The following is a 14,312-nucleotide window of genomic DNA, read 5'->3' as shown; positions in this document are numbered from 1 at the left end:
CTTAAGCAAATATTTCGTTCTCTCCTTTGTCGGTGTGGAGAAGATGGAAATGAAGCAAATTTTCTTTTGTTTTATGCTTTCTCTCTCCCACCATCACCTATTCACCCAATTAACCTTCATTATCTAATAAAAATAAAATATATCAATGGCCAAGAGTTGTTTATGGTAAGGTTTGTGGCAATTGATGGGAAAGATCACTTTTAAGGGCTTGCTCAAAGCTTTAATCAAGCTTCTTCTTTTCACTCATCTTATAATTTGGTCCTTGTTCTGTATACTTAGTATCTTAATCAATTTAGTTGCTAATTAATTCTATTTCTTAATTCCGAAATTATTCCTAAACTTTTCATTTTAAATTCTTTGGACGGCTTGGCTTAATAATTTCATCTTTGACATAGACTTTTCGACGGCAACGAAAATCGGGCCTTTACATTAGTAGGGGTCTCAACCTCTCTAAATTTTGTAAATTTTCTTTTTAGTCCCTTTTAAGTTTTTTTTTTAAAACTTATTTTGATATTACAATTAGTGTTAAAAAAAGGATATATTTGCGTCAAAGTTTTTTTAATTTGATTTCTTTTATAGAATTTATAATTTTTGTGATAAATTTAGTAACATTTTAGTTTAATTTGGTAAATTAATATAGACTATATCTAAATATTAATAATGTAAAAAATGAAGTAAAAATTATAATATTTAATAAACATATGAGGTCATTATTCAATTTAATAAACAACTGAACAAAAATTAAATTATTTACAAATGGTTGCCCAAATTTAGTAAGAGAACCACTACAACCACAGTAAACCCTTTCCGCCTTCCACCAAGCACCTTAATTGCCGGAGTCATAATTTTCTTTTTTAAATTAGGTTGCTCAAAAATTAAAATTATTTAAAGTTAATTAAGATTTTAAATAACAAAAATATTTTCACTAAATTAATGTCCTAGTTAACATTAAATCATATAATTACTTAAATAAAAAATAACAATCAAATTGACTAAAATTATAAAAATTATATAATAATTTAAATCATGAGAGGTGTGGTGTGGTGGATACTTACCTTATCTATTAATTATGAAGTTGGGGTTTGATATCTGTCCATAAGTAAATCACATTTCATTATTAATCCTTTAATTATTCGGAAATAATAAAATTATTTTTATTTTATTTATTTATTTTTGGGGATCCTAACGATGAAGAAATTATACATTATGCATTATAGGTTTTTTACAAAAATAATTAATTACAGAAATGGGTTGGAGAAAAATTATTTATGAAAATGAATTGTTTATTACAATGTAAATCGATGTCACCTGTTAAACTGGTAACACCACTCAACTTTTCGGCTAATCATCAATCAGTCATTACGTTTTTTTTAAAAGAATTTTTTATTAGTATTATCATTATATCAAACGATATTAATATATTTTTTAAAAATATTTATATTTTCACAAATATACACAATAAAAGAAAACATGAAAAAAATTTTAAGTGAAATGTCAAAAAGAAAGAAAAATAAATGGCAATGTCAAAAAAGTGACAGATTACCTTTTTTTTTTTAATTCAAAAGGGTGCCCACTCAAGTTTTTTTTTCATTTATTTCTCTCATGTGTATATCCTAAAAAATATGGATATTTTAAAAGGTGTATATTGGTGTTGTTTGATACAGTGACGATATCAATAATTTTTTTAAAAAATAACTTAATGGTTAGTTGATTATTAGTCGAAAAATTAAATGATTTCATCAGTGTATTAGACAACACCAGTTTATATTATAACAAACAACTTATTTTTGTAAATAAAATTTTTCCTCCCACTTTTGTAATTAATTATTTTTATATTATTTTATAGAAAATCCTATATTGTAGAAGTTATGGGTAAAGTCAGAATAATCTTTTAAGATAATCTTTTAAGGGTCAAATAAAATTTTAACTTTTTATAGTTTATATTTTTATAATTTTTAAATGATTAAATTAAATTTTTATAATTTTAGGGAGTTAAAAGTATAATTTTATCTTTACTAAGTTAAAATTTTTAAAAATATTTAAGAGTTTGAATAGCAATTTAACATTTTAGAGTGGAGCTGACACAGGTTTCGCCGCTGGTAGAAGTTGAAATTGAATATCGTAGTTTGCTTTTTCTTCTAAGCAAGGTGGGAAAAGATAAGTTCCGAATTCCTGAGATTTTTTCCTCTCACCATTGACTTGTTGAAATAGTAGTATTAGCTGACCATCTGCCACAGCTTAATCACCCGTCAATTACTCTGTCCCTGAACTGAAATGGCCGCAGCACTTGTTTCTTTCATCTTGGGGCAACTAGCGGCTATCACTTTTGAGACTGCGTGGCAAGAGCTGAAGCTGGTGATAGGCGTTGAGGAAGAAGTCAGAAAGCTTCAAAGCAATTTTGAGGCCATCCAGGAAGTGGTTGAAGATGCAGAGGTAAAGCAAGTTGTGGATAAAAGTGTAAAGAGATGGATAGATAAGCTCAAAGATGTAGCGTCTGACATGGAGGACGTGCTTGATGAGTGGAATACTGCACTTTCCAAATTAAAGACAGATGAAGCTGAAAGTGCTTCGATCCCCAAGAAGAAGGTACGTCTTTCACGGTTACCTTTTAATTTGGGTGGTCAAGTTATTAGGGGGTATGACATCGGTGATAAAATACGAAGAGTCAATGTAGAGTTGGATGAAATTGCTAAAGAGAAAGATAGATACCATTTTGCTAGAAGTGAAATGACACAACCTCGACGATTAGAAAGAACCACAGCCTATGTTGATGTCTCTGAGATCAAAGGTAGAAATGATGTTAGAGACGAGATAGTGAGCAAATTGACCAGCGATGAAGGATCCATTCAGACCGTCTCTATAATAGGGATGTGTGGGATCGGGAAAACTGCTCTTGCTCAATTGGTGGTTAATCATGTTAAAGGTCAAAACTCCTTTGACGATGTAGTTTGGGTGTGTGTTTCGGACTTTTTTGATCAGGTCAAAATTGCAAGAGAGATTTTAGAAGGCCTTAGATGTGGTTCATCTCGAGATTTAATTTCACTACAAGGCCTGTTGGACAATATTGCTGAGAAAGTCAGGGATAGAAAAGTTTTTATTGTTTTCGATGACGTCTGGACAGAGCGTGAAGCAGATTGGGAAGCACTAAGAGCTGCTCTGCAACATTGCAAGCATGGAATTAGGATTTTGGTGACTACTCGAAAAGAATCGGTGGTCAAGGTGATTAGATCATCTCATGTGTTTCGTTTAGAACTGTTGTCAGACGAGATATGTTGGGAGATTCTTAAATCAAAAACATTTTTTGGAAGGGAGGAGAGTGAGCGTAGAGATCTAGAGGATGTTGGGATGAGAATTGCAAAAAAGTGTAAAGGTTTGGCGCTTGCTGCAAAAGAATTAGGAAGTTTGCTACGACAAAAAAGGAGGAGAGTGGAATGGGAAAGAGTGTTGAATAGTGGGTTTTGGGAATTAGAGATAGCAGAAGAATATATTTTCAGACCTCTATTGTTGAGTTACTATGATTTACCCTCAACAATAAGACGATGCTTGTTGTATTGTGCTATATTTCCCAAGGATTACGTGATGGGGAAAAATGAACTGATTGTGCACTGGAAGATGCAAGGCTTTTTGAACTCTGTCGATGACGATTCGGAGATGTTGTTGAAAGGTGAAGAATACTTTGAGTACTTGGCAGATCGTTCCCTCTTTCAAGATTTGGGAAGGGATCATTATGGCAACATATTTGTAGGTAAGATGCATGACTTGGTACATGACTGTCTCCTGTTTATGACAAAAGATGAGATTGTGACAAAGGAGGTTGATTCGAAAGAAACATGGAATCTGGATTTAGTTTCCAAAAGAGCTCGTCATTCAAGTATAAAAATCAGCCAACCCAACTCATTTCCTGTTTGTATAAACGGAGTAGAAAAATTGAGGACTCTTATCACAATCGGCGAAAGCTATGATGTCACCTTTGAAGGTTTAAAGAAGTTATTCAGTGAAGCCAAATGCCTGAGATTATTGGATTTTCAGTTGCCGAAAATCAGAAAAGTTTCTGAACAAATCCAAGTTCCAGAAGAAATAGGCAACTTAATTCACTTGAGATATCTCACTTTTCTTTCTTATCAGAGTCTGGAATTGCCTGAATCAGTTTGTGATTTGCGAAATTTGGAATACTTGAATATCGCCAACTGTAGTAAACTACCCAAAGAGATGGAGAAGTTGATCAACTTGAAGTATCTTTATACTAGTGACTGTAACAGGCTAAGCCATTATCCTAAAGGGGTTGGGAGATTAACAAGTCTTCAGAGATTAGATCGAATCATTGCAAGAGTCGACTGCAATCATACAACAGACTTCAGTGTTGGAGATTTTGAAAACTTGGATCTGCTGCGCGGAGACCTTTGGTTAGAATTGGAAGGAAACTCGATAAATATAGAAGAAGTTGAGAGAGCTAAGCTTCATAACAAGATACATCTCATGGAACTGAGGGTGGTTTTTAGGAGTAATAATACAGGACATGAAATGAAGGATAATTTCATCAAAGCTTTGAACCCACGTCCCAACTTTCACATTCACTTTTTTGGTATTTAAACAAAAAAAAAAAAACAAGAAATAAACATATTCTCTTTTTTCTTGATGTATTTGTGATTCTAATTTTTTTTCCAAAATTATTAGCATATTCTTTAAATCCACATTTAACTAATTAATGTTTTCTACTTGTAATACAATGTGCGTCAGCCGTTGCTGTATTTAGATAAATCATGCATATGTAAGTGTCATATACTAGAATTTTAGTCTCTCAATCCATATGGTTTTAGGCAATCCTTTCGTTTCAAGCACACATAAGTTAAGTCTAATCACCAAATAATTGAGGATTCATAAAGAATTCCTTCAATACACTAATTTATATAGCAAAAACAACTTTGAACAAAGAAAGTATTAAAAAAAACAAAAAAAAACTATGCATGAGTTACAAGTGAAAGGAAGCTCTTTATTTATAGTTGAGCTTTCCAAAACTGACAATTTAAATCAAGTTACATCGATCGATGATATTAACCTATTCCTCAAATAGCAAATTTAATGTTATGAGATATGATTTTCCTCAATATTCTAAGATTAGTTCCCTTAGTTACCAAGATAGTCTATCTTTCTATATCTGTATCATTGGACCATTCAAACTTCAATCTGATAGGTTTCTCCAACAGTTCTTTAATTCGGGCTAACTCTCGTGGGACAAATGATCCCCATGCTAATGATAGACCTTCATAGAATGCATTATATGCGATGGTCACATGCTTTGAACTGCGACCCGTGATATAAAGGACATGTTCTCAAACTCAAGTATTTTGTTGTTTGATCTAAATTCGTCTCACCTGTTTTCACCAGCTATTAGGCCGTCCTTATCCATATTTGAATTCTTTTTTTATCATTTCTGCTTTTTCAATCACCAGCTTTTCTAAGGATTAAAATAGAATGGCTAAATTCCCTTATAATGGGAGCCTACGTTTGTGGTTTTGAAGATGCAGTAGCTGTGGGACATGTATAAACAAGCATCCCTCAGTTCAGCCTTCAGAGAGCACAATGATCCTACACTAATTACAACAGTTTCATTTCATCTTCCACTTTGCAAAAAGAGATTAACAAGTGATTTTGGCAAAATGAATTAATAACTTGAATCTATCATGATTTATGGGGTACTCGTCAATTTATACAAGTTGAAACCATCAAGTCCTCATTTCGAATAGCTGCAGAATGAGGGAGTATACTGGAAAAGAATCAAAGAGATAGTTAAAGCAAATCCCATATTGATGGGTTTTTTAATTACTAGTTTCCGAGTGTTTATTTATTATTTAATAAAATATTTCTATCTCTTATTTCAAAAATAAGGATTTCAAATCATAATTAATTAATTGTATAACATTAAAAAGCAATTTTAAATTATATGAAATATAATCAAATTAAACTTTATAAATATTCTTAACACTTCATTTATATTTTGGAATGAGATTATATATATATATAATTTTTTTAAATTTTATAATAATTTATTTTCATAAATAAATAACTATTGAGATTATTAAATCGTATTATTAAAAATAAGACATGAATTGCAGATGAATTGAAAATTTTGGACCTCCTAAAAATAATTAAAATACAAGTACATGTAGATAAATATTTTTATTCAATTTTTCATCATTGCCATCATCTTCAGTTAATATTAGACTTCGATGTATTAATTACCTAAAATATTATAAAATTATAATAATAAATTGTTGTTGTAAAATTGGAGATATTATAAAATTATAATTATAATAATAACTAGAAGAATAACATAAAGTAAAATTAGAATGAACAAGAATGTATAATTATAAAAGTAAAACTTTCAACAACAAAATAAAAAGGAAAAATAAATAAGAGTGAGTTTAAATGATAATAATTGGTATATAAATATAATTAATTTAAAACAATATATATCATTAATAATGAATTAATATACTTAATTATGTAGTTAAAAGCAATAAAAATTTTATGTAAAATAAAAAAATTATTGATGAGTGCCAAATCCACCCATTTCAAATAAAATTTAAATTCACAATTAGAGAAGTAGAATCTATCTCACAAATATTAAATTGATCAATTTTATTATTTCTCGCAAACAAAAATGTGTTATGGGCAATTTTGTGCCCAACGTAAATAAGGTAAGCGGTTGAAACAAATAAAAATAATAATAATTGCGAAATAAAATATAAAAATTCAAATAAAAGTAAATTAAACTAGAAGGATAAAAACTCTAACCTCATGTGTGACTTTACTTTCGATTTTGATTTGATCATGGATTATAGATGTCTTTCCATTTGATGATAAGCCTATTAAAGTGATCAAGGAACAGTCTTAGACCACAAATTCTTTCGTAATAGTAAATTAATTATGGGAACAACCCAACAATTAATTCTTGTCAAATGAACAACCTTGAGATCAACTCTCACAATTTAATTTTTCAATTACATAAATTATTTAAATTAGATAGTTAGTTCTCATGATATTACTCAACTGTGTACCTAATTGAATCACGTGGACTGCATACGTAATTGAAACGCACTAATTTATTTTTGATAAAATAAAATGATGATTACAAATTGAATTATTTTTCAAAACAACGAAGAAGGACCCTTGTCGAAACAATGCCAAAAAATAATCCTATCTTTTTAATAATATTGAGAAAAGAAAAAATGAATATTAAAATAAAGAGAAGAGGAAATATAATATTAGATCTCACAATTCAAATACTGCACCGTGGAATTTTTGTTGGCTTTAAGCTAGAATAGAATTTAACTATTCACACATCTTCTCCTCTAATAGTTTAATTTAAAAGAAAGAAAAGACTGAATCCATTTTTCATGGGTTGTTTTTCAGGCTTAGCAATAATATTTACTATTTATCTAATTAAATAAAGATGAATCTAATCTTAGTTAAACTTTCAACAAAATATTTTTATAAATTCAAGTTTAAATAAAAGTAATTAATAATTTATTAATCTTAGTTATAGGTTTAATTCAATTTCAACTCAATTATATAATTCAAATAAATAAAATTGTTATTTTTTAAAAAAAATATCTTTTTAATATCAACTTGGTAATAAAATGAATAATAAAGGATATTCTCATTGATTTAAAAGTTTTTCTAAACTCGTGCTTTTATTTTCTTAAAATGAAGTTTCATTAATTCATTCTATGAATGAGACCATACAATTCGAGGAACAAACAACAATAAACACTCGTCGTAAGTGATGAATGACAAATTCCATCAACACAACAAACTCTTTAACCTTACCATCAATATAACATTATGACATGTTGACAATTGACTATGTCACAACTCAAGCACGACATATCTAGAGTGATTGTAAGCAATTAATATGATAAGAAAATCAGCTTTGAATGGTCTAAAGTGGTGGGCAAAAGTCGCCAAAAGAATCGAGCATCCACTAAACTAGAGAGGACGGTGAAAAAATTATCCCTAAAACTCATTTGGAAAAACAAGACTAAAAACGTGCTACAAGAGTAAAGAAAAACTTCTAAAAGTCACGAAACAAATTATCAACGCCAACATGATTCCATGCACTTCCTTTTCTTCCTCAAAAGAGGCAATAGCATTGAAATCGCCCCTAGCAACCACGGCTCATCCTCTTGGGGCCTAAAGATGCAAGATGGGTCTACACAGATTTCTATTTCATTGCATTAGGGCTTTGCATAGATAGTAGTGAAGAAAATATTTTACTTCATACCTTAACTGAAACATCGGTAGTGAATAAACTAATTTGAAACCTCAAGAATATCTAGCTTAAATTTATGCCTCCAAAGAAGCCAAATACCACCCGAGAACCTCTTCACTTCAACCCTATATAAGCAATCAAAACTAGTTCTCCGTATGATATCATTAGCTTTTCTACCACTCACTCTTGTTTCCATCAAAACCGAATATCAGGTTTTTGTAATTGCAAAAGATTCTTTAAAACAACACCAAATTTGGAGCTAGCAACTCCTTGACAATTTCAACAAATAATTTTAAGGTCCATAAAAATTAGAAAAGGAAAAATCACACTTATTGTGATGTTGATAATGGCTCGCATTGTGGAAATTCCAATACACATTGTTCAACAAACTCTCTCTAACTCATTCGGTCCTTCACAATTAGAATCTTCATCATCAGATTCATACCAGAACCTTCAATCTCCCCAAATGCCACTTCTATAGGGACCTCATTCACAAGTTCTATTTTGAAAAACATGCTCGATTCATCAAGCTCTTTCGAAAAAGATTCAACCCATTCTACCACATTGGAGTTAAGGAGTGGAACTTTAACTCTTTTGGTCACACTGGTAGTAAGAAAAGATTGCTCATGGTTAGACTTAAAGGAATCGAGAAAAAGCTTGATCTATATCCCTCAGAACTCCTACCAAATTTAGAGAAGCAACTCAAATCGACCTTGAAGAAGTACTTACTCAAGAGGCAAGCTTATTGCAATAAAAGGCTCGTTGTAAATGGGTATGTGATAGGGATTGAAACACTTAAGTTTTTTCATGCAAATACTATTAGTTGAAGAAGTTCTAATTTGATTAGTATGTTGAAGCTTAGTGATAATAGTTGGTGTGATGATTCCAGAATTTTACAACAAATGGTCACAAAGTTATTCAAGTCTCTTTTCACAAATGATTTATCAACTTGCAATGGCTCTCTCTAGCAAGGGTTATTCTATAAACTGTCTAAGGCTGAGTTTGAATCCAATAAGGAAATCTAAAGGGTTGTTTTCGAGATAGCCTATTTGAAAGCTTTTAGAATTGATGGGATAAGTGCAATATTCTATTAGGAAAAATGGCCGTGGTTGGGTATAGTGTTTTTGAATTTGTGAAGAATATTTGGAATAGTGGTAGGCTTAAGAGTTGGCTTAACCACATATTACTGGTTTTGATTTCAAGTGGAGAATCCTGAATCCTTTGCTCAATTTCAACCAGTTAGTCTTTGCATAGTACTTTACAAAATTGTGATTAAAGTCATAGTTAATAGATTAAAGACATTGATGCAGAAATGAGTTATTCCAAATCAGTCAAGCTTTGTTCCTAGAAGGTGCATAACAGAAAATATTATTATTGCTCAAGAAATCATCCATTCCATGCGCAGGAAATCTAGAAAGAAAGGATGGATGTCTGTTAAAATTGAATTGGAGAAAGCCTATGAGACTTGATTGGGGCTTCATTAGGGATACGTTAGAGGATATTAAAATTCCAGGTACTATTCAAGAACTTATTATGCATTGTGTTAGTTCTTCGACCATGCAAGTTATCTAGAATGAGAATTTGTTTGGTGTCTTTACCCCATATTATGGAATAAGGCTAGGTGATCTTTTATTGCCCTACCTCTTTATTCTTTGTATTGAGTGTCTGACTCAAATGATTAATGTTGAAGTATAGAAAGGAAGATGGAAACCTATAAAACTATCTAAGAATGGCTCGATATCTCCTATCTCTTTTTTTATAGATGATTTTGTTTTTTCAGTGAAGCATCTATTAATCAGATGTCGATTATGAAAAGAGTGTTTAAGAACTTTTGTGTTAGCTCTAGACATCGAATCAATGCACAGAAAACTCAGATCTTTTTCTCTAAAAATGTTCCTCATGAATTAAACGAGAATATTAGTTGTGGACTTGGTTTCCCCATATGGATAATTTGGAGAAGTATCTAGGTGTGCCACTTCTACATCAAAGAGTGACAAAAGATATGTACCAAAACATTATGGACAACATGAAGAAAAAGTTGGTAGGGTGAAAGGCTAAATTGCTTTAGCTAGCAGGTAGAATCATGTTAGCCAAAGTATTCATGGATTCTATTCCTATTTATGCTATGCAATTGATAGTTATTCCAAAGGGATTTTGCTCGAAAATGGAGAAGATTATTCATAAATTTGTCTGGAGACACACAGAGGAGAAAAAAAGGATAAATTTTTTCAAGTGGGATAATCTATGCAAAGATACAAAAAATGGAGGTTTTGGATTCAAGAAAGTTGACTACCAAAATGATGCTTTCCTCATAAAAATTGGCTTTAGATGGAAGGTGTTATATAAGGAAGGGTTTGAATGTTGATTTTTGGAGAGATAATTAGGTGAAAGAATGGCCCATTTTGTGGAAATTTGTACACAACACAATTATATACCCATTGACCATGTACCCGTAATGGATATGGTATCGTTGAGAGGGATTGGAATTGGAATGTGATTAAATCTATTTTGCCGCCACTAGTGGTTTTGAACATTTTAACCTATAAACCTTATTTTGTTCATGATGTGGACGATTTTGTTGGATGGGCTAATGTAAGAGGTGTACATTTATGGTTTGTTCAACTTACGTGTCAATATAGGAGTGATAAATTTTAGCATCAGATGTGGCACTTACCGGGACCTCAAAGGGATGGGTTTTTCTTTGGCGTGCATATTTAAATAGGGTCTTTACTAGTAATGGCAGAGCGAAAAGGCACCTTACTTCTGATGCAAGTTGTAAGGTGTGTGAAAATTCGACAAAAACCATTAATCATGTTTTGAGGTTTTGTTCCCCAACTGTGGCGACATGGTTGGTGGTGATCAAACCGAATAAAAGACACTTTAACATCAACTTGAAGGATTGGTTCGATATTAACCCATTAAATCTCGATTATTTTACTTGCAATCCTATTATTTGGCGAACCCTTTTTGGTGTCATTTGTTGGTATTTCTGGATTAGAAGAAATAATTTTATTTTTAATGTAGATTTCATTGAATATGATAGTGTCTTGGAGAAAAGCTACAGGATGAGATATTTTTATCTTCATTCTAACCATGGGATGGTGAGTTGTTTAAGGCATAGACAAACAAAAGTTTGTAGACTAGTTAGGTGGATTCCACCTACGGATGGATGACATAAGGTGACCATTGATGGTGTTGTTAGTAATGTGTTTCAAAATGCTTAAGTTGGTGGTTTAATTCATGACCAACATGGCAATTGGATTGCTGGATTTTCTAAAAAAATTAGCTGATTTTCTTTACTCAATGCTGAGCTTTGGAGTGCTATTGAGAGACAACAAGTAGCTTGTAATCTAGGGTTAAGAAGGATGATGTTTGAGATGGATAATATTATAGGTATTCATTTGAATCAAGCAACTTCAATAGGGCAACATCACTCAACTGTGTTACGAGTTATTAAAGATCTATTCCAACTATCTTGGATGGTTCGGTTTACACACGGGTAGCCAATAGTTTGGCATCAATGGCATCCTCAAAGCTTCTGGGTAGGTATATCTATGTGTAACCGTCGGATAAAGTTCTTCAACTGCTACATGGTGATTGTTATAGATAGCTTGGCCTCGCCTCGCCTAGTTATGGCTTTTTATCCATCTTCTTGTACCAAAAAAACTTTTAAAAGTGAAAACTTCTTAAATAATGAAAAATAAAAAAAAAAACATATAAAATTTAAAACAACACGAGTTTATACATACATGTCAAGCTGACTCTAAAAATGCAGTCTTGTTAACATCAACTTCCTTAACCTTAAACTGATGATACCTAGAATGGAGATCTATTTTAGAAAATATAGAAGCCAAATGAAATTGATCAAACAAGTTATCAATCCTCGAAGTGGGTACTTACTCTTCACTGTTAACTTGTTTAAATAACAATATTCGATACAAATCCTCATGGTACCATCCTTTTTCTTTACAAATAGTATCGGTGGCCCCTACGGAGACATACTAGGACGGATGAACCCACGATCAATCAGTTCTTGAAGTTGAGCCTTTAACTCCATAAGCTCCCTCGATACCATATGATAATGAGCGATGGACACCAGAGTTGTAGCTAGCAGAAGTTCGATATTGAACTTAACTTTTCGATTCGGAGTCAAACCCGGTAATTTATCGAGAAAAACATCCAAAAATTCCTTAAATGTTCAGATGTTCCCAATAGAAGAGTCCACATAAGTTGAATCACTTACAAAAGCCAAATACGCTTCATATCCTTTCCAAACTAATTTTTCACCACAAGAGTGTAGATCACATTGGATAAGTAATCCCGACGCTCACCGATCATAACCACCTCCACATCATTCTCAGATTTCAGAACTACCCTCTTAGCAGCAAAATCCAAACTGACTCGATGCTCCACAAGCCTATCAATACCCGAATTAGATTAAATTCTCCAAACGGTAGTTCCATCAGATTAGCCGGAAATACAACCCTTGTACCTCTAATGACACATTCCTATACAGTATATTAACCCTAAAAGATTGGCCCAACAAACTAAGAACAGTAATTTCACCGGAAGTGCTCTCAACCGAAACCCCCAAGTTTATAGAAATAGAACTAACTACATAAGAATGTGTTGACCCTATTCTATTAGTGTAAAATAAGGGGCATCATAAATAAAGAACGTACTCCGTAATCACATCAATGGCATCTCTATCCTCACGATGTCTAACAGCATAAACCAATGCAGGCTGCCTCGCCTTAGTCTAATTAGCACCTCTACCCAGTGCTCTCTGCCCCTTACCCATTCCATTACCACATTGGCTGGACCACGGCCTCTGGTGGCTACTAAAGTGCCTGTTGAGGTTGAACAAAACCTTCAACTAGAGCTTGCATCTAATTGAAACACTGTGGGAAATCCCTAATACGGTGCTCCATCGACTCACATTACAGACACACTTCTAACCTCATTTAACACTTGCCCGGATAGCGTCTACCATAATCCTTACAAGGCTGAGCCACAGTAGGATCAATTGGCCCCCAACTCTCGAAAGCCTATCAGACCTGGCCCATTTTTAGGCCTTTGAAAAGAACTAGAGGGCTTCAATCCTCTTATTCTTACCTCTATCACGGTCTCTATTCTCACACTCTACATGCTTAACCTCTTTAGCAATCTTCGCCTTGTCCGCGAATTCCGCTCCTCTCTGAAGTAATCAAAACTCTTAGATTATCCCTTAAACCATCCTCAAAGCGAACATATTTCTCATACTCAGTCTCCACCATCTCACGAGTGTAATAGCTTAATATTAAAAATTTGGCCTCATACTAGGTCACAGTCCTATCTTCTTGAGTGAGGTTTGTAAACTCGCGTCTACGAGCATCCACATAACTTGCCTCTACATATTTACTCTAAAAGGTAGTATTAAAATACTCCCAAGAAATCCGATCCAGCTGAGTACCCTCCTCAAGTGTTAACCACCATTGATACACCTCATCATGAAGAAAAGATATTGCACCATTCAACTTCTACTCAGAGGTGCAATTGATATTGTTCATTATCCTCTCGGTGGCCTCTAACCTAGTATTCAACCATAGTCGAGCGGCTCTAGTGACGCCCTTAAACAGCTCAGTACCATTAGACCAAAGTCATTCAATTACCGACCCACGGTTCCCAAAACCAGAATGGGGTCCAACAACCTCTCTAACACTCTAAGCATAGTTTGGGACAATGCGTCATCCCCAGTCGAGGATTATGGGACCTAGTCTCAGTAGTAAGTGTAACGGTGTCTCACTTGTATCTAGATTAGGTATACTGCCTATTGATGACTACTCAACTCGAGTCCCTCTATGGAGTTTGTCGCGCCCATGAACCATGACTACATATTCCACGAGCACTCATTGTATTCATAACTTTATATATATTACAAAGTATTATGTATCAGTTTCAGTGTTTATTAGCAAGTATTTTATGCTTCAAATAATTATCGAAGTAGTTTTATAAATTTAAGAAATTTTCAGTCTCTAACTAACTCAGTGTAGTTTTAATC

At 32.8% G+C, this 14,312-nt stretch overlaps 1 protein-coding gene across 1 annotated transcript; it reads left to right on the top strand.

The window, feature by feature from the left end:
* The first annotated feature begins 2,274 nt into the window (after nucleotides 1-2,274).
* Nucleotides 2,275-4,590, top strand: LOC108466372 (putative disease resistance protein RGA3). The gene has a single exon (XM_017766696.1). It carries the CDS (start codon nucleotides 2,275-2,277, stop codon nucleotides 4,588-4,590), a length of 2,316 nt encoding a protein of 771 aa, XP_017622185.1.
* Nucleotides 4,591-14,312: the final 9,722 nt, after the last annotated feature.

Source organism: Gossypium arboreum, chromosome 9, assembly GCF_025698485.1.
Source record: "Gossypium arboreum isolate Shixiya-1 chromosome 9, ASM2569848v2, whole genome shotgun sequence".
Taxonomy (NCBI): domain Eukaryota; kingdom Viridiplantae; phylum Streptophyta; class Magnoliopsida; order Malvales; family Malvaceae; genus Gossypium; species Gossypium arboreum.
This window is presented reverse-complemented; position numbering and strand designations above follow the sequence as displayed.